Consider the following 22,878-nt stretch of genomic DNA (forward strand, 5'->3'; position numbering starts at 1 on the left):
GCCAACTCCCCCTGATCACCCTAGTGACCAGACTATAGAGCAGGGGTCTCAAACTCGGCTGGGTATATGGGCTGCACACGGAAAAAATTTTTAATTTGGGTGTCCGCATTCTTTGCAGGACAAAATGACATTTTTAGTGGTACCATTTTTTTTTTTCTATACACCTTTTGAACATTTTTGTTGTTTTATTTTATTTTTTATAGTTTGGGTCGTTACGGATGTGGCGATAATAAACCTGCACTTTTTTTGTTTACTTTAGTTTACACTGTGTTCCAAATTATTATGCAAATAATATTTTCTCAGATTTCCCCAAATTACCTATATGAATTGCAGTCATTGCAATTTTCAAGTCCAATAACTATTCGAGGACAATTGAAAGGTTTTTGTATAATCTGCTGATGATAACAGGATATTTTTAAAAAAATAAAAACTCAAACTGCACTCAAAATGCATGTTCCAAATTATTCTGCACAGCAGAGTTTTCAACCTTTTCATTTTAATAAAGAACAAAAAAATGGTCATTTTTGCAATTCTAAGCATTAGCAGGTTATTACACACTGAAATCAAACAGTTTTCAACTCAAAACTTTATTCTAGGTGATGTTACATTTGCACATAGGACCGCTTGTTGGAAAGGAGCTTCTGAACTCTCTCGTCCATTGAATTTGTCAGGTTTTGGATGGTTTCTGCTTCAATTGTTTTGCATGAGGCCAGAATACCCTCCCAGAGCTGTTGCTTAGATGTGAACTGCCTCCCGCCATCATAGACACTCCTTTTGATGATGCTCCAGAGGTTCTCAATGGGGTTGAGGTCAGGGGAGCATGGGGGCCACACCATAAGTTTCCCATATTGTATGTTATCATAGTGACCACAGGTGGTGTAACTATGATGGTCAGCTTGTAGCCAAAGGGTTTAAGAGCATAGAAATCTAAGCTCTCAAGACGACATGTACTTTTGTTAGAATGTGACTATAAAATGATTACTTCTCTGTATGAACTTTCTTATGCTTGTTAAGAGATGATTTACAAGTAAAACCTTTCCCACATTCTGAACATGAATATGGCTTCTCTCCTGTGTGAATTCTCTCGTGTGTAACAAGAACTGATTTATATGTAAAACATTTCCCACATTCTGAACATGAATATGGCTTCTCTCCTGTGTGACTTCTCTCATGTGTAACAAGATCTGATTTATGTCTAAAACATTTCCCACATTCTGAACATGAAAATGGCTTTTCACCAGTGTGGATTTTCTCATGAATACTAAGGTGTGATTTATCAGCAAAACATTTCCCACATTCTGAGCATGAAAATGGCTTTTCACCTGTGTGAATTTTCTCATGAATACTAAGGTGTGATTTATCAACAAAACCTTTCCCACATTCTGAACATGAATATGGCTTCTCTCCTGTGTGAATTCTCTCGTGTGTAACAAGATCTGATTTATATGTAAAACATTTCCCACATTCTGAACATGAAAATGGCTTTTCTCCTGTGTGACTTCTCTCATGTGTAACAAGATCTGATTTCTGAATAAAACATTTCCCACATTCTAAACATGAAAATGGCTTCTCTCCTGTGTGACTTCTCGCATGACTTATAAGATATGATTTCTGAATAAAACATTTCCCACATTCTGAACATGAATATGGCTTCTGTCCTGTGTGAATTCTCTCATGAATGCTAAGGTATGATTTCTGAGCAAAACATTTCCCACATTCTGAACATGAATATGGCTTCTCTCCTGAGTGAATTCTCTCGTGTGTAACAAGAACTGATTTATATGTAAAACATTTCCCACATTCTGAACATGAAAATGGCTTTTCTCCTGTGTGACTTCTCTCATGTGTAACAAGATCTGATTTCTGAATAAAACATTTCCCACATTCTAAACATGAAAATGGCTTCTCTCCTGTGTGAATTCTCGCATGACTTATAAGATATGATTTCTGAATAAAACATTTCCCACATTCTAAACATGAAAATGGCTTCTCTCCTGTGTGAATTCTCGCATGACTTATAAGATATGATTTCTGAATAAAACATTTCCCACATTCTGAACATGAATATGGCTTCTGTCCTGTGTGAATTTTCTCATGAATACTAAGGTATGATTTCTGAGCAAAACATTTCCCACATTCTGAACATGAAAATGGCTTTTCTCCTGTGTGAATTCTCTCATGACTTATAAGATATGATTTCTGAATAAAACATTTCCCACATTCTGAACATGAATATGGCTTCTCTCCTGTGTGAATTCTCTCATGTGAAACAAGATTTGACTTACATGTAAAACAGTTCCCACATTCTGAACATGAAAATGGCTTTTCTCCTGTGTGAATTCTCTCATGAATACTAAGTTGTGATTTCTGAATAAAACATTTCCCACATTCTGAACATGAATATGGCTTCTGTCCTGTGTGAATTCTCTCATGTGAAAAAAGATTTGATTTATATGTAAAACATTTCCCACATTTTGAACATGAATATGGCTTCTCTCCTGTGTGAATTCTCTCATGTGTAACAAGATCTGATTTCTGAATAAAACATTTCCCACATTCTGAACATGAAAATGGCTTCTCTCCTGTGTGAATTCTCTCATGATTACTAAGGTGTGATTTCTGTTTAAAACATTTCCCACATTCTGAACATGAATATGGCTTCTCCGTTGTGGTAGCTGTTTGATCTTCAGCATTTCTTCTGCGACTTTTATTTTGCTTAACAGTCTGTGATGAATTAGGAGGTAATAATACATTAAAATCATCAGATGATCGGTCTCTGCTGTTGACGGATGGGGGTATAGCTGACATGTCGGCATGCTGAGTACATGTATCTTGTGTGATACTATAATCTTCTGCATTCAATTCTAGAGATATCAGATGTCTCTCAGAGCTCCTGGTACAGTCATCTGTCAAGAATAAAACTGATATTATATATAAATCATAAAACCTTAAATATTACATTTATCTGAACAGCAAAAAAAAAAAATTCCCATACAAATTGTAAGGTATAAGAAACTAACCATCTCCCCTGTAGAAAGTAAATAAGTAACAGCAGCAGTGCATAGAAATAACACACTGAATAAACTCTGTTTTTGATTGTTTTTGATTTTAAAAAGTGTAAAATTCATCCAACCAGCGTCAAGGTGAACCCAAATCGGGATTGTCCGAAAATTTTGTATTAAAACCTTATCATCTGTCAAAGTGATGTCAATGTGAATAAGGGCCGAGCAATATGAGTACCCAGCAAAATGGGAAGCTATATAAACGTAATGTCCAGGTCACAGAAAGGGCGGCCGCACCCCTTACCGGCACTAAGTGCAGAAGCCTGAGACTTAACCCCAAAAAAAATGAACTGGAGGTAAAGTTCCGTTTTATGCATGCAAAATAGGAGCATGTTCACATGTTGTTGTTTCTTAATCAAAATCTGCATTTACTAAGTACCCAGGTTAGTATATGCACTATTGCTTTTACTTACAGCAGAAGGTATGTGCATTTTGTTTATGCCTTAGGTTTAATAGGTCTGTTTAACCCCTTTAAAGCTCATGACGTACTAATACGTATCTGCGCCCTGGGCTTTAAGTGCCTGATACATATTAATACATCATGGCGATCGCGCGAGCACACAAGCTATGCGGGTGATCGCCGCCGGGTGTCAACTGATTGTCACAGTTGACACCCGGTACTATGTACAGGGAGCGGTCCCGCGCGGCTCCCGGCACATTAACCCCCGCAATGCTGCAATCGAAGTCTATCGCAGCATTACGGGGCAAGGGGAGTTGATCGCAATACTCACCTCCTCTCCCGGCTTCCAGCTGCCGCGGCTTCCCGGATGTCGTCATGACAACCCGATGTCGTCATGACAACATCCGGGTCACCAGACAGCAGGAAGATATTTTGGTCATGTGCAGTGCATGACCAAAGTATTTTCTGTATCTGCAGCGCTTACAGCCTGCATAGCACAGGGATGGTGCTCCATCCCTGTGCTATACAGGCGATCAGAATAAAAAAAGTGAAAGTCCCATAGTGGGACAAAGTATAAAAGTAAAAAAAAGTATCAGAAAGTGAAAAAAAAAAGAAAAAAAGTAAAGATATTTAAAAAAAAACAATCCACCAAAAATAAAAATATAATGTACCCATCAATAAATATTATTATGAAAATAAATAAATAAAAGTACACATATTTGGTATCGCCGCGTCCGGAACGAACTGACCTATAATATTGTCTCACTAGTTAACCCCTTCAGTGAACACGGTAAAAAAAAGAAAAAAAAATTAAGCAAAAAACAATGCTTTATCACCATCCCGCCAAACAAAAAATGGAATAACACACGATAGCTCTCAAAATATGGCGATGCAAAAACTAGATTTTACAAAAAAATGAGTCTTTTAGTGTGTGACAGCTGTCAATCATAAAAACCTGATGTGATTCTGGTATCACTGTAATCGCACCGACCCGAAGAATAAAGTTGTCTAATCACTTATACCGCACGAGGAACGGCGTAAAAAATAAACTCTCGGGTTAGGATTGTGCTAGGGTTGGGGTTAGGGTTGTGCTAGGGTTCGGGTTAGGGTTGGGGTAGGGGTTAGGGTTGGGGTTGGGCTTGGAGTTGGGCTAGGGTTAGGGTTGGGATAGGGTTAGGGTTGGGGAGAGGGTTGGGCTAGGGTTAGGGTTGGGGTTGGGATAGGGTTGTGCTCGGGTTAGGGTTGGGGTTGGGTTAGGGTTGTGCTCGGGTTAGAGTTGGGGTTGGGATTTTTTTCAAAAGTAAAAAAAAAAAAAAAAAATGACGATATGGCGACTAGTGTTGAGCGCAAGTACTCGCTACTTGAGTTTGCATCGGGTGCTCGGGTATGCACTGAATATCGCGGGTGCTCAAGTGACATGCTCGAGTCTCCGCCCCATATGCTTCGCGGCCAAAAAAACCTTGCGGGGATTGCCATCCATGCACAAGCGATACCCGCATGTTTTTTTTTGGGTGTCTAATAACCGTGAAACATGCGGGAGGGGATTCGAACAGATCACTCGAGCACCCGTGATACTTGGTGCATACCTGAGTACCCGATGCAAACTCAAGTAGCGAGCACTTGCGCTCAAGACTAATGACGACAACTTGTTCAATATGATGACCTAATGTTATCAAATTCTGTGTCGTACTTCTGGGTTCAAAATGTTCACTATACCCCTTGATAAAATCCTTGAGGGGTGTAGTTTCCAAAATGAGGTCACTTGTGGGGGGTTTCCACTATTTAGGCACATCAGGGTCTCTCCAAACGCGACATGGCTTCCGCTCTTTATTCCAGCCAATTTTGCGTTCAAAAAGTCACACAGTTCTTCTTCCCTTCTGAACTCTGCCGTGCGCCCAAACACTGTATTTTCCCCACATATGGGGTATTGGCGTACTCAGGAGAAATTGCACAACAGTTTTTGGGGTCCATCCAAGAAATCCTCTTACCCTTGTGAAAATAAAAAAATTGGGGCTAAAACATCTTTTTTGTGGAAAAAGTTAGATTTTTTTTATTTTCATGGCTCCATGTTATAAACTTCTGTAAAGGACTTGGGGGTTCAGGGTGCTCACCATACATCTAGATAAGTTCCCTGAGGGGTCTAGTTTCCAAAATGGTGTCACTTGTGGGGGGTTTCCACTGTTTAGGCACATCAGGGGCTCTCCAAACGCAACATGGCATCCCCTAATTATTCAAGCAAATTTTACATTCAAAAAGTCAAATGGCGCTCCTTCCCTTCCGAACCCTGCCGTATTCTCATTTGCACAAGGAAAGACTAGAAGCAATGGGATGAAACTGAATGGGAGGAGACACAGATTAGATAAAAGAAAAAACTTTTTGACAGTTAGGAGATCAATGAGTGGAACAGGCGGCCACGAGAGGTGGTGAGTTCTCCTTCAATGGAAGTCTTCAAACAAAGGCTGGACAGACATCTGTCTGAGATGGTTTAGTGAATCCTGCTTTGAGCCGGGGGTTGGACCAGATGACCCAGGAGGTCCCCTCCAACTCTACCATTCTATGATTCTATTCTATCAGTCTAATGTGTACAGAGGTGTAAACTGTGATCTCACAGCAGGGACCAGGAGACCAGGTACAGCCCCATGCACATTAGTCAGAAGAATCAGATGTCCATGTGCATGTGGCCCTCCCAATGCTCCGCAGACAGTGACAATTGTAACACTGGACCCATTGGTTCTCTGGGATATTACGGCACTGCCAGAGGAGTCTGGGGATGGAGTTCTTGTTACGCTCCTGTCTCGTTTCAGGGCTCTGCTCACTACACCCCTATAAATTTTCTTGTGCTTCATGTTAGGCTTTGCAGGTAGCCTGGCGGGCTCCCAAGTGCTGACCTTCCTAGGCCTATGTAAGGCCTCCCAATACACACACTTGTATCTAGGTGTAAAGGCTTTCTAGTAACACTTTTATTTTGTCTGTGCACAGTTCCTATCCACAGTCTTCAGGACGTCTCCTATCTGTCTGCTGCTTCCATGATTTTCAGACTTTCTAGTTACTCCAGAGTTCTGTCTGCTACCTGTTTCCGGTCTTCTAGGACCTTTACTGTGTGTCCGCCGGCGGTTTCCAGAATATCTCATAGCCGTCACCGGCTTCTATGGAATTTACACTTTCTTGTTACTCCGGAGTTTAGTCTGCTACCTCTGTGTAGACTCCATGACACCTTCTGTCTGTCTGCAGCTTCCAGTCCTTGAGTCACCAGTCAGCCTGCGGTCTTCAGTAACTCTGCTATCTGTGTGTAGACTCCATGATGCCTCATGTCTGTACGCGGCTTCCAGTCTTTAAGTCACCAGTCAGCCTGCGGTCTTCAGTAACTCTGCTACCTGTCTGTGGTCTCCATGACACCTCATGTCTGCCTGCGGCTTCTAGTCATTAAGTCACCAGTCAGCCTGCGGTCTTCAGTAACTCTGCTACCTGTGTGTAGACTCCATGATGCCTCATGTCTGTCTGCGGCTTCTAGTCATTAAGTCACCAGTCTGCCTGCGTTCTTCAGTAACTCTGCTACCTGTCTGTGGTCTCCATGACGCCTCATGTCTGCCTGCGGCTCCCAGTCTTTAAGTCAACAGTCAGCCTGTGGTCTCCAGTAACTCTGCTACCTGTCTGAGGTCTCCATGACGCCTCATGTCTGTGTGGCACCGCAGGTCTGGTCGCCACAGTGGAGGCAATGTCATGTCTGAGAGCAGGAGGGAGGTTCCCTGGTTGGGGACAATTGGCATGCAGCACCTCCTGCCTCAGTCCAGGGAGGGGAGAAACCTGCCCTTTATAAACTGGATCTGGGGCGGGGTTAGGGAGACAAGTTCCAGACAAGGTTCCAGTGAAGTTGCAGATAGGGACAGGTCAGCAGCAGGCTGAGGAGTCCCTGCAGGCAGAGGAGGAACACGAGGTCAGGAGGGGAGCTAGCAGAGCTCATCCTGACTGGAGACTTACAAAGCCGGACACTGGAGTCCGAGGCTGTGAGGGTTATAAGCCCAGCAGCAGAAAACCACCACGCAGGGGACTTCAAGTTCTCTGGCCCAAGGAAGCCCAGAGGCTCAGCCACACGAGAGGGACCACTACTGCCCCGGAGGGGTGAAAAGTACGGAAGGCCCGAGTCGCCAGTCATACGGGTGAGAACAACACGGTACACTCAGAGACGTGGGCTACCACCACACTACAGCGGGATAGCCAAGAAAGAGTGAAGTCAGCACGGTAGGCCTACAAACTCCCCCTGACCAGCGGGATTTCCGAGTTGCTCTCAGACTGACCAGGCTTCCATTGTTAACCTGTATTCCGGACGGGTCCCTTAATACCACCAACAGTAAAGACCCTGAATTGCATGGCAGACTCTGTGTGGTTACTGCTGCTCCCGCGCACCATCACCACCAACATCCCTATTTACTGCCCTGAGGCTATACTCCTCCCGTGGGGAGTTATACTACCCTCTGCTGCACCCACAACACCAGCCTCAGCGGTCTGCCCTGCTGCGGCGGTTCACTCAGACCACAATCCACGGGTGGCGTAGTCGGACATTCAGCATATAGACTGCCATTTGGTTTGACCGCCCTGGGCACGGACCGGGTCGCCGCCACGGAGACTACAACCCCCAGCATCTACAAGGCCCGGCTCCGGGTTTCCCCCCACACACACAGCCCAGGGGGCGCGTCATCTGCCTGCGGCTTCCAGTCTTTAAGTCACCAGTCAGCCTGTGGCCTTCAGTAACTCTGCTACCTGTCTGTGGTCTCCATGACGACTCATGTCTGTGTGGCCCCCCTAGGAGTCCGGTTGCCACAGTGGCATTGACTCCTTCACAAGGGGTGATGCCATGCCTGGAAGCAAGCAGGGGTCTCCTAGTCAGGTATACTAACATGCAACACTTTCCTGGCTCCAGACCAGCAACGGGAGGCCCCTCCCCTTGGCAACTGGGATCTGGAGGCGGGGTTAGTTAGACTTAGTGTGAGGAGTTGAATACAGGACAGCGACGAGGAAGGACCTGGGGAGTGGAGCAGCACGGCAGTTCACCCCAGAGGAAAGAAGCGCAGAAGAACCGGACACCGGAGTCCGAGGCTGTGGGGCACCGAAGGCCCAGCAGCAGAAACCGGAGGGCAGGAGACTGCAGGTCTCCTGGCCCCATCAGACGCCCGGAGGCTCAGCAGCACAGAGGGCCCAGCACCGCCACGTGGGAGCGACGCATCAGCAAGGCCCGAGCTGCCTGCCATACGGGTGAGCACAGAAACGTTGTACTCAGGGATGAGGGCCACCGCACCGCTACATGGGAGCGACGCATCAGCAAGGCCTGAGCTGCCTGCCATACGGGTGAGCACAGAAACGTTGTACTCAGGGACGAGGGCCACCGCATAGCTACAAGCAGCAGGTCCAAAGAGGTCAGCGCAAAGGGAAGGCCTCCAACTCCACCTGGCGAGGGGGATTCCTTACTTGCTTCCAGGCTGCCCGGACTTCCACTTCAAGCCAGTACCCGTGTCTCAGTTTGCCTAATCACCGCAAGTAAACATAAGAGGAAACCGCCATTGAGTTGTGGACTGATTATTAACTGCGCCATTACCCCTGCACTACACTGCCCAGCATCATCTACTTCCTTACAACATCTACACTGCCCTGGAGCTAAGCTCTACCTGTGGAGTACCACAGGTGGTGTCACGAACTTCATACATAAAAACTATAAAATCCCCTTTTTACTGACCGCCCTGGGTCACGGACCGGGCCACCGGCACTGTGACAGCTCCCTTAGCAACGACGGGCAAGGCTACCGAGCACCCTACGGCCCAGGGGGTGCGTCAACTGCCTGCGGCTTCCAGTCTTTAAGTCACAAGTCAGCCTGCGGTCTTCAGTAACTCTGCTACCAATCTGTGGTCTCCATGATGCCTCATGTCTGTCTGCAGCTTCCAGTCTTTAAGCCACCAGTCAGCCTGCGGTCTTCAGTAACTCTGCTACTTGTCTGTGGTCTCCATGATGCCTCATGTCTGCCTGCGGCTTCCAGTCTTTAAGTCACCAGTCAGCCTGCGGTTTTCAGTAACTCTGCTACCTGTCTGTGGTCTCCATGATGCCTCATGTATGCCTGCGCCTTCCAGTCCTTGAGTCACCAGTCAGCCTGTGGTCTTCAGTAATTCTGCTACATGTCTGTGGTCTCCATGACGCCTCATGTCTGCCTGCGGCTTCTAGAAACTCTGCTACCTGTCTGTCTGCAGCTTTCAGTACCACTGCTAACTGTCTACAGTCTTCTGGACATCTCATGGATGTCTGAGGCTTCCAGTCCCTGATTTGCAGGTGGCGGCTTTTAGTACCTCTGCTAACAGTCTCCTGTCTGCTATCCATGTCCTGTGCACCTCCCCCGTTAGCTGCACCGACGCCTGTGGCCCGTGAGCCCACCTGGATCCACCGCATCTATTGAGCCCCTTTCCAACACATTTCTCCTCTCTCCCCACAGAGAACAGGTGACCGCTTGTCTATAGGGAAGTTGGGAGAGACAGCGTTCCACAGACTGGTGTATAATTGTGTCCTTACTACCATCACTGCTGCAGATGAGCCGATAGATTCTAGCCAACCTGAATTCTAATCAAATATTACAAAAATCAGCATTTGGCAAAATGTGGATTTTTTGGTAATTTACTTCTGCGCAGATTCAGCAGTATGACAGCTGCTGGTCGTCATTTTGCTGCTCTGTAACCGTCCATCAAAAGGTTAAAAATAAGATCACTATGTATAATCACTTTTCACCTCTCCGGCCCCTCCGCTCCTCACCCTCACCGTCTGGTCCTCTGCGAGTCTTATTATCGCCGTTGAGGACTGAAACCTCGGCTTCTTCACGCTAAGTCAGAAATTAGGCTTTGGTGAAAGCAGTTTCCAGGCATGACATTGTGACCGTATTCACACTTGACCAGAAACATCCCGACCTCATCAGAACCAGAAGTCCCGGCCCAAGGATCCAGAGCTCACCGGCGATAAGAAGATGCGCAGAGAACCGGACGGTGACGGTGAGGAGCGGAGGGGCCGGAGAGCTGAGCAGTGGGGTAAATATAAGTTTATTAAGCTGTAGGGTCCGGAGAGACCCCAGAACATAATAAGGGACTTTCAGTTTGCAGACAATAACTTCTCAGTGAATGGAATTTCCCAGGAAATCTGTGGAGTTTGGTAAATTCAGACGTGTCCGGTCCGGTGAATGAGAATGTGGCTCGGCTTTATTTCGTGGTGACTCCTCACCGGGGCGGTTACCTGTAGGATCGTCCTCTCTGCATCGCACATCACTTTCTTCATTCTTCATTATGGCTTTCGGCATTAAGATTCTTCAAATCTTTACCCGGATTTCAGAGCTGTAAAAGAAATAATGGAAAACTTACAGCTGGAAGAAAACATCAGAGAAAGGAAGAAAAGTCACAAAAGGAAAAGTCACAGAATGAAGGAAAAGTCAGATGGAAAGTTCTAGATGAGCAGAGAAGATCAGTAAAGAGGAGCCATCAGCTCTTCTGACACGACGGCTTTCCTACATTTCCCATAATATTATTCTGGAGCGTCTCTCCTTATATCTCTACATTGCTCCGCTCCTCCATTATTCTTACCGATAATGTATGTGTTCTTCATCATACTTCCTTACTAGTTACTTTCCAATATCTCATACATGAACTCTGAAGCCTTTATTCTGAAGGATTCGAAGGTGGAACTATTACCACAAAACCAGAGAAATCCCCCCTTAGTTGGTGGCCCTGATGGTGTGAAGGGTGGGCTCTCCTTCATACTATAGCCTGCTGGTGATCGCCGGATCTTTCTTATACAGGTCAGTTTATATTTTATTATCAATCCCCTTTAATGACTCTATCCAGACAAGGCGGGGGGTCTTATAAATTCCTGCAAATCCAACTGTGTCCATCCACTGATCAATATGTTATCAGTATAACATCCCCCGATGCGGATCTTCTCAATGACCCTGGACATCTGGCCAACAAAGACAATCTCCTCTTCCAGCAACGCACATAGATGTCAGTGATAGTTGGAGCGACGTTTGTTCCCATTGCAGCCCCTCGTACCTGCAGATAGAAGCAACTGCCACACAGGAAACGATCAAGTCTCAAGAAGAACTTCAGTAAATTCAGCACAAACTGTTTGCGGTAGGATTATATTCATTGTCACAAGATACCAAATTACTGGCAGTACCTCCTTCTCATGGTATCCGCCTAAGTACAAGGTGCCAAGTAATTCATGCTGCTCCAATGTGTCTCCAGTTCTTGAAGAACTTCGCTCTTCTGGTATATGACAGACACTCGTAGTCGAATCCTCTTTATTCCCGGTCCTGCCAGTGATTGGCTTTTCCCATTAGATTCCCTGCACCAGAGACAGTAGGCCTCTGGGGGATTTACAGGTGTTTGTGGAATTTAAGGGAACAAATAAAAAGTCGCCACCCCTGGATCTTTTACCGATGTCAGGGCTTGACTCCAGGGCTCGATCCAGTGACTTCTGGCTGTGGGTCGGTTTCCCTCTCTGGTGGATCACAGCCTTTGTTTTCTCTGTCCAATTGCTGATAACGCTCTTGTCTTTGCTGTGTTGCTTCTGTGCAGATGTTTTCACTTCCTTATTTGGTTTCTTCTATCACATCTTGGGAAGGGCTATTTATATTCTCCTGGTACATGCAGTCTTTATATTCCAAATTAGATAGATGTCTGCATGCAGTCCCAGCTCCCCAGTCAAGGATTATCTTGCTGAGGTTTTCCCTATTGCTTCTCCTGCGGTTTGTTTGCATGTTCCCCATCCCAGCACTCTTCCCATTTTGTTACATTTAGAGTTTGAGGGTCTGCACGTATATCAAAGGTCTTTTTTGGTTTCTCTCTTTTTCTTCAGTCTTTCATGTAGGACTGTGTGATCACGTCCTTTGTCCTATGTCTCACCCTCTGTGTGCACTACGTTAGGTTGTGGTTTACACTCTATGTATAGTTGAGAGTGTAGTTAAGGACACTCAGGGTCCCATTGAGTGGGGCCCCATTGTGTAATTTTAGGGTGCTAACCTCCGCAGTCAGGCAGGGACAAATCAGGGGCAAGTTAGGGATTTTCCTAGTCTGTATATGAACCTGTGGTGTGTAGGTTTAACTTCTTGGGGGGAGTCTCACTGGACACGGGGGGTTGGGGGGTTGTTGCCTGTCCTTAGCAGTGGTTTCCTAGCAGCTATTTTACCATGAAGGCCTGCTGCACAAAGTCTTCTCTTAACAGTTGTTGTAGAGATGTGTCTGCTGCTAGAACTCTGTGTGGCATTGACCTGGTCTCTAATCTGAGCTGCTGTTAACCTGCGATTTCTGAGGCTGGTGACTCGGATAAACTTATCCTCAGAAGCAGAGGTGACTCTTGGTCTTCCTTTCCTGGGGCGGTCCTCATGTGAGCCAGTTTCTTTGTAGCGCTTGATGGTTTTTGCAACTGCACTTGGGGACACTTTCAAAGTCTGCCCAATTTTTCGGACTGACTTACCTTCATTTCTTAAAGTAATGATGGCCACTCGTTTTTCTTTACTTAGCTGCTTTTTTCTTGCCATAATACAAATTCTAACAGTCTATTCAGTAGGACTATCAGCTGTGTATCCACCAGACTTCTGCACAACACAACTGATGGTCCCAACTCTATCTATAAGGCAAGAAATCCCACTTATTAAACCTGACAGGGCACACCTGTGAAGTGAAAACCATTTCCGGTGACTACCTGTTGAAGCTCATCAAGAGAATGGCAAGAGTGTGCAAAGCAGTCATCAAAGCAAAAGGTGGCTACTTTGAAGACCCTAGAATATAAGACATATTTTCAGCTGTTTCACACTTTTTTGTTAAGTATATAATTCCACATGTGGTAATTCATAGTTTTGATGCCTTCAGTGTGAATGTACAATTTTCATAGTCATGAAAATACAGAAAAATCTTTAAATGAGAAGGCATGTCCAAACTTTTGGTCTGTACTGTAGGTGATATGAGCGAATGATTAGATATCAGTAGTAAAGGAAAGTTCTGTGTCAAATAAAACCCCAAGACAGGGGGAAAGCTGTGGGGAGTAATGGTAGAATCACAGTAATGGCAATATCGGGGTTAGGTAGGTTGGCGGAGGGAAGAAACACAAAGTGTTCACAATTTGACAGATTCAGTGTCAGAGAGAGGACACGATGTTAGAGACAGCGGACAATCACTGGTATGTGTAGTAATGTGGGGGAGCAGAGGTGTATAATTGGTGTCATCAGCTTAGAGATGGTACTGGAAACCGAATCTGCTGACGGTTTGTCCAATAAGGGCGGTGTAGAGAGAAGAGGAGGGGACCTAACACTGAGCCCTGAGGAACCCCGATAGTAAGAAGAGTGAGGGAGAGGACAACCAGCTGACCAATGTCACGACGGACTGTGACATGGCCGGTGGTAGTTTCCCCATGATTAGCACTGCTCCTGAGGTAACAGCGGCGGCAGTTAAGGCTTTATCCCCAGCCTGAGAGGATGGTGGGAAGTAATATCCCCAGCCTGTCAGGGTGAGGATAGAGAGGTACCCACAGCCTGACAGGATGGTGGGAAGTAGTATCCCCAGCCTGCCAGGGTGAGGGTAGAGCGGTACCCACAGCCTGACAGGATGGTGGGAAGTAATATCCCCAGCCTGTCAGGGTGAGGGTAGAGCGGAACCCACAGCCTGTCAGGATGGTGGGAAGTAATATCCCCAGCCTGTCAGGGTGAGGGTAGAGCGATACCCACAGCCTGTCAGGATGGTGGGAAGTAATATCCCCAGCCTGTCAGGGTGAGGGTAGAGCGGAACCCACAGCCTGACAGGATGGTGGGAAGTAGTATCCCCAGCCTGCCAGGGTGAGGGTAGAGCGATACCCACAGCCTGTGAGGATGGTGGGAAGTAATATCCCCAGCCTGTCAGGGTGAGGGTAGAGCGGAACCCACAGCCTGACAGGATGGTGGGAAGTAATATGCCCAGCCTGTCAGGGTGAGGATAGAGAGGTACATATAGCCTGATAGGATGGTGGGAAGTAGTATCCTCAGCCTGCCAGGGTGAGAGTAGAGCGGTACCCACAGCCTGACAGGATGGTGGGAAGTAATATCCCCAGCCTGTCAGGGTGAGGGTAGAGTGGTACCCACAGCCTGACCGGATGGTGGGAAGTAATATCCCCAGCCTGTCAGGGTGAGGGTAGAGTGGTACCCACAGCCTGACAGGATGGTGGGAAGTAGTATCCCCAGCCTGTCAGGGTGAGGATAGAGAGGTACCCACAGCCTGACAGGATGGTGGGAAGTAATATCCCCAGCCTGTCAGGGTGAGGATAGAGAGGTACCCACAGCCTGACAGGATGGTGGGAAGTAGTATCCCCAGCCTGTCAGGGTGAGGGAAGAGTGGTACCCACAGCCTGACAGGATGGTGGGAAGTAATATCCCCAGCCTGTCAGGGTGAGGATAGAGAGGTACCCACAGCCTGACAGGATGGTGAGAAGTAGTATCCCCAGCCTGCCAGGGTGAGGGTAGAGTGGTACCCACAGCCTGTCAGGATGGTGGGAAGTAGTATCCCCAGCCTGCTAGGGTGAGGGTAGAGCGGTACCCACAGCCTGTCAGAATGGTGGGAAAGTGTTGTTATCCCCTGGGGAGACAGGCGCCACAGTTGCTGTCACCTGCTGTCAGAGTGCCCAGAACACAGGTTACTCGCTGCCTTCTGGACCCTTATCATCATCCAGTGGGATAACAGACCAGTTACTCAACCAGAGCAGATTAAAGATGGTTCCTGTGAGGTTGGGGCCTTAGAGTCGCTTCTGGCTACCGGCTACCTATAGTCAGGCGTTTCAGACTGCACTAGCCTTTGATGCCAGTCTTGAGGTGTTGAGTGACCTCCTTCAAGTCTTAGAAGGAAAGGGTACTGTGGGATCCAGGGTGGTTGTACTGTAAGGTGGACTTGGGAGATGATCAGTAAATCAGCCACCACTAAAAGTAGGAGGTGTCGTAGAGAAAAATTAACATCCATAAAGACATCTCCGGAGAGGGGACATATCACACGCACATTGAACATATGGGATTAATTGTAGCTGGGGCAGAGAGAAATTAATTATAACTGGGAAAGTGAGAGAGAGCTGATGCTTCCATTTCCATTCAAGTAGGGGCCTCCTGCAGTGAGCAGGTAATTAAAAGAGGAGATTTGTTCTGGGAAAAAGACAGTAAGACTGAGATTACACAGAGGAGGAGACGTACGCTTCCCAGGCATAAGCTTCCTCTGACCAAAGCCTCATGGAGCCAGTGGTCAGTGATGAATATTGGGGTTTGCATTGATCCGATATTTATGGGAGATATAGTTTCAGCGTCATAGCGAAGGGACGAACGGGTTATTCCATTTCAAGTGAACCAATGTAATTTTCCTTTATGTTTTTAATTCTTTTGCGATTTTGCTCTTTGATAAGTGTTAGAGAATGCAAAATGTGAAGAAAAGTAAATTTCTATATACTTTAGTTTTCTTAAAATTCATTTTCAAAGTTTTGACAAAATGCCAATGTCTCTGTTGTATGTCTTTATGTTTCTCCTCATAACTCAGGCCTGAACCGAGAAACCAGAAGAACACCATATTCCACTGAGAACAGTGCAGGCGTCCACCTCATAGGTCACAAGAAGATCTGTGGTAAGATTTTACCCATGAGGAATCAAACGCAACGAAAATCATTTCCAAAAAAACTATAGAATGTAAAGTTTTCAAAAACTTCTCACGAGCCTCCAATGTTCCTGGCCACATCTGTACCAAAATTCATGTTGGGCTCTCTAAGGGATCATACTTCAAAAAATAACTATATGAACAGAGTCAATCTGAAAATCTAGAATTCAGATCTGGTCAGTCTGTGGTCTAACAGTGCAAGAATTGTGTCCTGGCTGGTGGTAGTGGTGCGACCTGAGAATTGTGACCTGGCTGGTGGTAGTGGTGCAACCTAAGACTTGTGTCCTAGCTGGTGGTCGGGGTGCGACCCAAGAATTGTGTTGTTGCTGGTGGTAGTGGTGCGACCTGAGACTTGTGTTCTGGCTGGTGGTAGTGGTGCGACTTGAGACTTGTGTTCTGGCTGGTGGTAGTGGTGCAACCTAAGAGTTGTGTCCTAGCTGGTGGTCGGGGTGCGACCCAAGAATTGTGTTGTTGCTGGTGGTAGTGGTGCGACCTGAGACTTGTGTTCTGGCTGGTGGTAGTGGTGCGACTTGAGACTTGTGTTCTGGCTGGTGGTAGTGGTGCAACCTAAGAGTTGTGTCCTAGCTGGTGGTCGGGGTGCGACCCAAGAATTGTGTCTGGCTGGTGGTAGTGGTGCGACCTAAGAATTGTGTCCTGGCTGGTGGTAATGGTGCGACCTGAGAATTGTGACCTGGCTGGTGGTAGTGGTGCGACCTGAGAATTGTGACCTGGCTGGTGGTCGGGTGCGACCTAAGAATTGTGTCCTGTCTGGTGGTAGTGCTGCGACCTAAGAATTGTGTCCTGGATTTTGGTAGTGGTGCGACCTAAGAATTGTGTCCTGGCTGTTGGTAGTGGTGCGACCTAAGGATTGGGTCCTGGAGATGGTAGTGGTGCGACCTAAGAATTGTGTCCTGGCTAGTGGTAGTGGTGCGACCTAAGAATTGTGACCTGGCTGGTGGTAGTGCTGCGACCTAAGAATTGTGTCCTTGCTGTTGGTAGTGGTGCGGCCTAAGGATTGTGTCCTGGAGATGGTATTGGTGCAACCTAAGAATTGTGTTCTGGCTGGTGGTAGTGGTGCGACTTAAGAATTGTGTCCTGGCTGGTGGTAATGCTGCGACCTAAGAATTGTTTCCTGGCTGTTGGTAGTGGTGCGACCTAAGGATTGTGTCCTGGAGATGGTAGTGGTGCGACCTAAGAATTGTGTCCTGGCTGGTGGTAGTGGTGCGACCTAAGAATTGTGTCCGGGCTGGTGGTAGTGGTGCGACCTAAGAATTGTGTCCTGGCTGGTGGTAGTGGTGCGACCTAAGAATTGTGTCCTGGCTGGTGGTAGTGGTGTGACCTAAGGATTGTGTCCTGGAGATGGTAGTGGTACAACCTAAGAATTGTGTCCTGGCTGGTGGTAGTGGTGCGACCTGAGAATTGTGTCCTGGCTGGTGGTAGTGGTGCGACCTAAGAATTGTGTCCTTGCTGGTGGTAGTGGTGTGACCTAAGAATTGTGTCCTGGCTGGTGGTAGTGGTGTGACCTGAGAATTGTTTCCTTGCTGGTGGTCGTGGTGCGACCTAAGAATTGTGTCCTGGCTGGTGGTCATGGTGCGACCTAAGAATTGTGTCCTGGCTGGTGGTCGTGGTGCGACCTAAGAATTGTGTCCTGGCTGGTGGTCGTGGTGCGACCTAAGAATTGTGTCCTGGCTGGTGGTAGTGGTGCGACCTAAGAATTGTGTCCTGGCTGGTGGTAGTGGTGCGATCTAAGAATTGTGTCCCGGCTGGTGGTAGTGGTGCGACCTAAGAATTGTGTCCTGGCTGGTGATAGTGGAGCGACCTAAGAATTGTGTCCTGACTGGTGGTCGTGGTGCGACCTAAGAATTGTGTCCTGGCTGGTGGTAGTGGTGCGACCTAAGAATTGTGTCCTGGCTAGTGGTAGTGGTGCGACCTAAGAATTGTGTCCTGGCTGGTGATAGTGGTGAGACCTGAGAATTGTTTCCTAGCTGGTGGTAGTGGTGAGACCTGAGAATTGTGTCCTGGCTGGTGATAGTGGTGAGACGTGAGAATTGTTTCCTGGCTGGTGGTAGTGGTGAGACCTGAGAATTGTGTCCTGGCTGGTGATAGTGGTGAGACCTGAGAATTGTTTCCTGGCTGGTGGTAGTGGTGAGACCTGAGAATTGTGCCCTTGCTGGTGATAGTGGTGAGACCTGAGAATTGTGTCCTGGCTGGTGGTAGTGGTGAGACCTGAGAATTGTGCCCTTGCTGGTGATAGTGGTGAAACCTGAGAATTGTTTCCTGGCTGGTGGTAGTGGTGAGACCTGAGAATTGTTTCCTGGCTGGTGATAGTGGTGAGACCTGAGAATTGTTTCCTGGCTGGTGATAGTGGTGAGACCTGAGAATTGTGTCCTGGCTGGTGATAGTGGTGAGGCCTGAGAATTGTTTCCTGGCTGGTGGTAGTGGTGCGACCTAAGAATTGTGTCCTGCCTGGTGGTAGTGGTGTGACCTAAGAATTGTGTCCTGGCCGGTGGTTATGGTGCGACCTAAGAATTGTGTCCTGGCTGGTGGTCGTGGTGCGACCTAAGAATTGTGTCCTGGCTGGGGGTCGTGGTGCGACCTAAGAATTGTGTCCTGGCTGGTGGTCGTGGTGCACACTCAGTGTGCGTATGTACCACACACCAGAACACTAAGATTAGGATTGCAGAAGGTAAGCTGAAAGATATTCAGATTGGAGAGTCGAATCTTGGTGATTACAAAATATGTGTCTCACATAATGTGTCCAGAAAGGAGTTCACACTGTTACCTAAATATCTGCAAAACATGTCCTCCAGCAGTAACGGCTCTCCAAGAAAAACACTAAATTATTTAGAGGGGGCTATGGTAGATAGTATAACTTATAGACAGTGGATATCTGGTGACAGACTGTTTTGACACTGTTTCTAATAGTGCAGACGACTTTGTAGAACGCTCTTGTGACCAGCTGAGCGGAGTGTAGGGATGTCCCGGCCCCCCCAATGACACTTCGCTTCAGGGCAAAAAGGGGAGTGTCAGCAGTTTCTGAAAGCAGATGTCGATTTGTCTGAGGATCCCATAATGCATTGGGATTCTCAAAGGAATCGTCATAGGAAGGGGGTAATATACACATAACCCTAAGCTGCAGTACAGAGTGAATGATGGGAATTTTACAGTGACTTCACTTACAAAAGTTACTAGTTTCTAGAGATTTATTAATTGAAATTTACTTTTGGGTTTTGGACTCACCCTTTAAGAACCTCTGTGACAGGGTCACTGGTGATGTATGTGAGGGGAGATAGGTTTCACTCTGGCTTTTAGCTTCAGTGAACTGAACCTAGAAGTTTTCTTTGTTAGGCTGCGTGCCCACGATGCGTTTTTCAAGCGTTTTTGCTGCGGAATTTGCGCAGCGTAAACGCTTGTAAAACACTTGGTAATACGTACCCCATGGTCCACAATGACAGCATTTCCATTATTTGTGCATTTACGCAAGCGGAATCGGCTTCTCAATGCATTAAAAAACGCAAGGCAATTGCGCATGTCAAAAACACGCGAAAAACGCATGTCAATTCCGCACGCGTTTTTTCGGGCAAGGACATGCAGAAATGCATCGTGGGCACATAGCCTCAGGCGTTGAAGAGGTTTATCAGCCATTTTGGGTTTGGTTCTTTGAGAGTAGGTCTGAGATGGGCGGGACGCCTACTCACCATATCTCCACCTCAAGGGTGTGGAAACAGTAAATCTCCAGCGGTGAGTTTCTTTTCTCTGTTGTGTGTTTGGAGAAGGAAGTCTCCAGACTGTGTGGAAGTTCAGCTCAGGAGGAGCTGACGTGTGCTGCAACCTTAGCGGGTGAATCCCGCATGCTATGGACTGTGCTATCGTTTATCTTTAGTTTTGCCGTTATGCCAGCAAGGCCATGTTTATTTTGTTGAACCTGCAGTGCTTTATGCAGTTTTAAGTAAACCTGCAGATGAAAACGCTCCTGTGTCTACTTCTGGAAGCAGCCAAGTGATTCAATCTACCACAACTGGTGTGTCGAATGCAGGCAAGATTCCAGGAACACGTGTAGCTGTCACAGAAAACGTTGTATGTCCCGGGTAAAGACCGTTAGCCAGCAAGAGACGTCCAGCAGCATGGAGGAGCTCGTCAAGCACCTGGTCCAAAGCCAGCAGCAACAGCATCAACAGCACCTGCAGCAGTTACAGCATGACCGACAGCAGCAGCAGCTCCAACAGCAACGAGAGCAACAGCAGCAGGACCAGCAGCACCTGCAGCAGGACCAGCAGCACCTGCACCAGCAGCACTGAGAGCAACACTTCCCTGTACTGGAATACACAAAGGAGGACATGTTCACCACGGAGGGGGTCTAGAGCCACAAATTGGGAGCGTCCCATTCCCGCTGAGAGTCCGCCAAAGGCTGTTTTTAAGGACGTGATCTGTTGGCAATGTCACAACCGTGTACACGTAGCCGCCCGGTGTCACATGTCCCCTGAACCAATAGACTGCAGCCTAGGCCGACATTGTTCCTATGACGCCTATCCGGCCCGGCGAGGGGTTGCAGGCGTGTGCCAATTAATGGGGTAATGGTACTTGGACTGTTGGACTAGGGAAGCCTGGTGACCCTGATCAGGGCTACAATTTCACCACCAGTAAATCCCTGTCAAATCCGTGGGCGATCGCTGTATACACGTAGACGCCAAGGCCTACCCTGTGGCCAGAGTTACTTTGGGGAAAGACTGCGGTGCCCAGTCCCATGAGGTCGGGGTAGTCAAAGACTTGATACATCCGGTCATATTGGGGCGAGACTTTTCCTTCTTTTGGGATTTGTGGCAAAAGGGGCCCGTACCGAGTGTCTTGGACAAAAGCCAGATCCCTCGGGAAGAAACTCCATAGGAAATAAAGATGGAGGAGATTCCCCTGTGTGTCCTAGTCGGTGAGGAGGACAGGACTGTGACCGGGGAGACCAACCCCCCTGTGTTAGAGGTGTCCAGAGAGAACTTTGGGACGGCACAAATTTGTGAGATAGTGAAGCAGCTGTTAGTTCCAGGACCGTACCGGAGGAAGGTGTTAGACATGGCCCATTCGCATGTTCTGGGGGGACATCTGGGGGTCGAGAAAACTCAGGAGAGGATAATGCGGAGATTCTATTGGCCCGGATGTTACCGGGAGATTCTACATTATTGTAGGTCCGGCCCCACCTGCCTGATAACTGCTCCCTCTTCTCACTTTCGCAGTCCCCTAGTCTCGTTATCTGTGATAGAGGTCCCATTTGAGAGGATTGCCATGGACCTAGTGGGTCCCTTAGTTAAATCAGCACAAGGGCACCAATACATCCTGGTGGTGATGGACTATGGTACCCAGAAGCGGTGTCACTAAGGAACCCGTTGAGCAAGAGTACAGCCCAGGAACTTGTCCATATTTTTGCCAGAACCGGCTCCCAAAGAAAATATTGACAGACCAGGGACAGGGTCACTGGTGATGTATGTGAGGGGAGATATGTTTCACTCTGGCTGTTAGCTTCAGTGAAGTGAACCTAGAAGTTTTCTTCAGCATGTTAGGTGCTGAAGAGGTTAATCAGCCATTTTGGGTTAGATTATTTGTGAGTAGGTCTGAGATGGGCGGGACGCCTACTCACCATATCTCCACCTCAAGGGTGTGGAAAAGGTAAATCTCCAGCAGTGAGTTTCTTTTCTCTGTTGTGTGTTTGGAGAAGGAAGTCTTAAGACTGTGTGGAACTTCAGCTCAGGAAGAACTGACGTGTGCTGCAACCTTAGCGGGTGAATCCCGCGTGCTATCGTTTATCTTTTGTTTCGCCGTTATGCCTTGCCCTCGAGCCTCCAGAGGCCGTATTAACACCAGATCGTAACACCCGAGCAACTTACCAACTGGAGAGAGAGAAATATTCCTAACATCCAGTTCATGTACAAAGCAGGACTACGACCAGGAGGAGAGTTTGTTAAAACATCGGGTTCTGGAAGCAGAAGCCATCACAGGGACTCGGTGACACCGCACGGTCACTCCATGGAGCGAGCAGAAATAAGAACAAGGACAGTGAAGTCCATGAAGTGGTTGAAGGCGGCACAAGATCAGCGATGGATGACAGAACTGATGATGTGACCAGCGAGTGTGATCGGCACTGCCGGCTAATGGACTCTCCAGAGATTAGGACAATGAAGAACTAGTGACTTTTCTGCACCTTCTGGTCCATCACCGTCCTTTGTGTATACAAGAAAACCAGAAATTATAAAAGTAACCAAAAATCAGATATTAACCCCATCACAGCTGGAGATACTGACACAAGGACACGGCCATCGTTAGTAAGAGATTGTGGGTAAGATGAAATCTCGCCCAGTAGAAGGGACAGATGGATGATAAAAGCTCCGGGTAAAGACTATTAACCGCTTAAGACTAGTAAATGTTGGTTTATTTTATAGCTTGATGATTTTACTGTAGTATTCTCTAGTCTAGTGACGTAATAATAAAAAGCTGTTACATGTAAGCTTAAAAAGGGGTTAAATATCGATTCTTTTAATTTAGCATTAAACGTATATGATTAGGATGAGACTCGATTTAGAAAATGACACTTCGAGATTTGATCCTACGGAGATCCCAACTAGTGATGAGCGAGCAGTAAAATGCTCGGGTGCTCGATGCTCGGGTCCAGCACATTGGAATACTCGGGAGCTCGACCCGAGCAACGAGCCCAATGTAAGTCCATGGGAAACTCCAGCATTTTTCAGGCGGCTCCCCCCGG

At 47.2% G+C, this 22,878-nt stretch overlaps 1 protein-coding gene across 1 annotated transcript in view; it reads right to left on the reverse strand.

Moving 5' to 3' along the window:
* Positions 1–549: 549 nt before the first annotated feature.
* The window catches only part of LOC141264833 (uncharacterized), a 62,470-nt gene continuing 40,141 nt past the window's right edge, over positions 550–22,878 (reverse strand). The window contains exons 2-3 of the mRNA XM_073677188.1: positions 10,720–10,817; positions 550–2,906 (exon numbers count right to left, since the gene is read on the reverse strand). Of these exons, the coding sequence (XP_073533289.1) occupies positions 979–2,906; positions 10,720–10,783 (1,992 nt within the window). The 5' untranslated portion in view covers positions 10,784–10,817 and the 3' untranslated portion in view covers positions 550–978. The remainder of the gene's footprint in view (positions 2,907–10,719; positions 10,818–22,878) is intronic.

The sequence above is a fragment of the Phyllobates terribilis genome, unplaced genomic scaffold, assembly GCF_046119375.1.
Source record: "Phyllobates terribilis strain yellow unplaced genomic scaffold, ASM4611937v1 Scaffold_4__5_contigs__length_816908805, whole genome shotgun sequence".
Taxonomy (NCBI): domain Eukaryota; kingdom Metazoa; phylum Chordata; class Amphibia; order Anura; family Dendrobatidae; genus Phyllobates; species Phyllobates terribilis.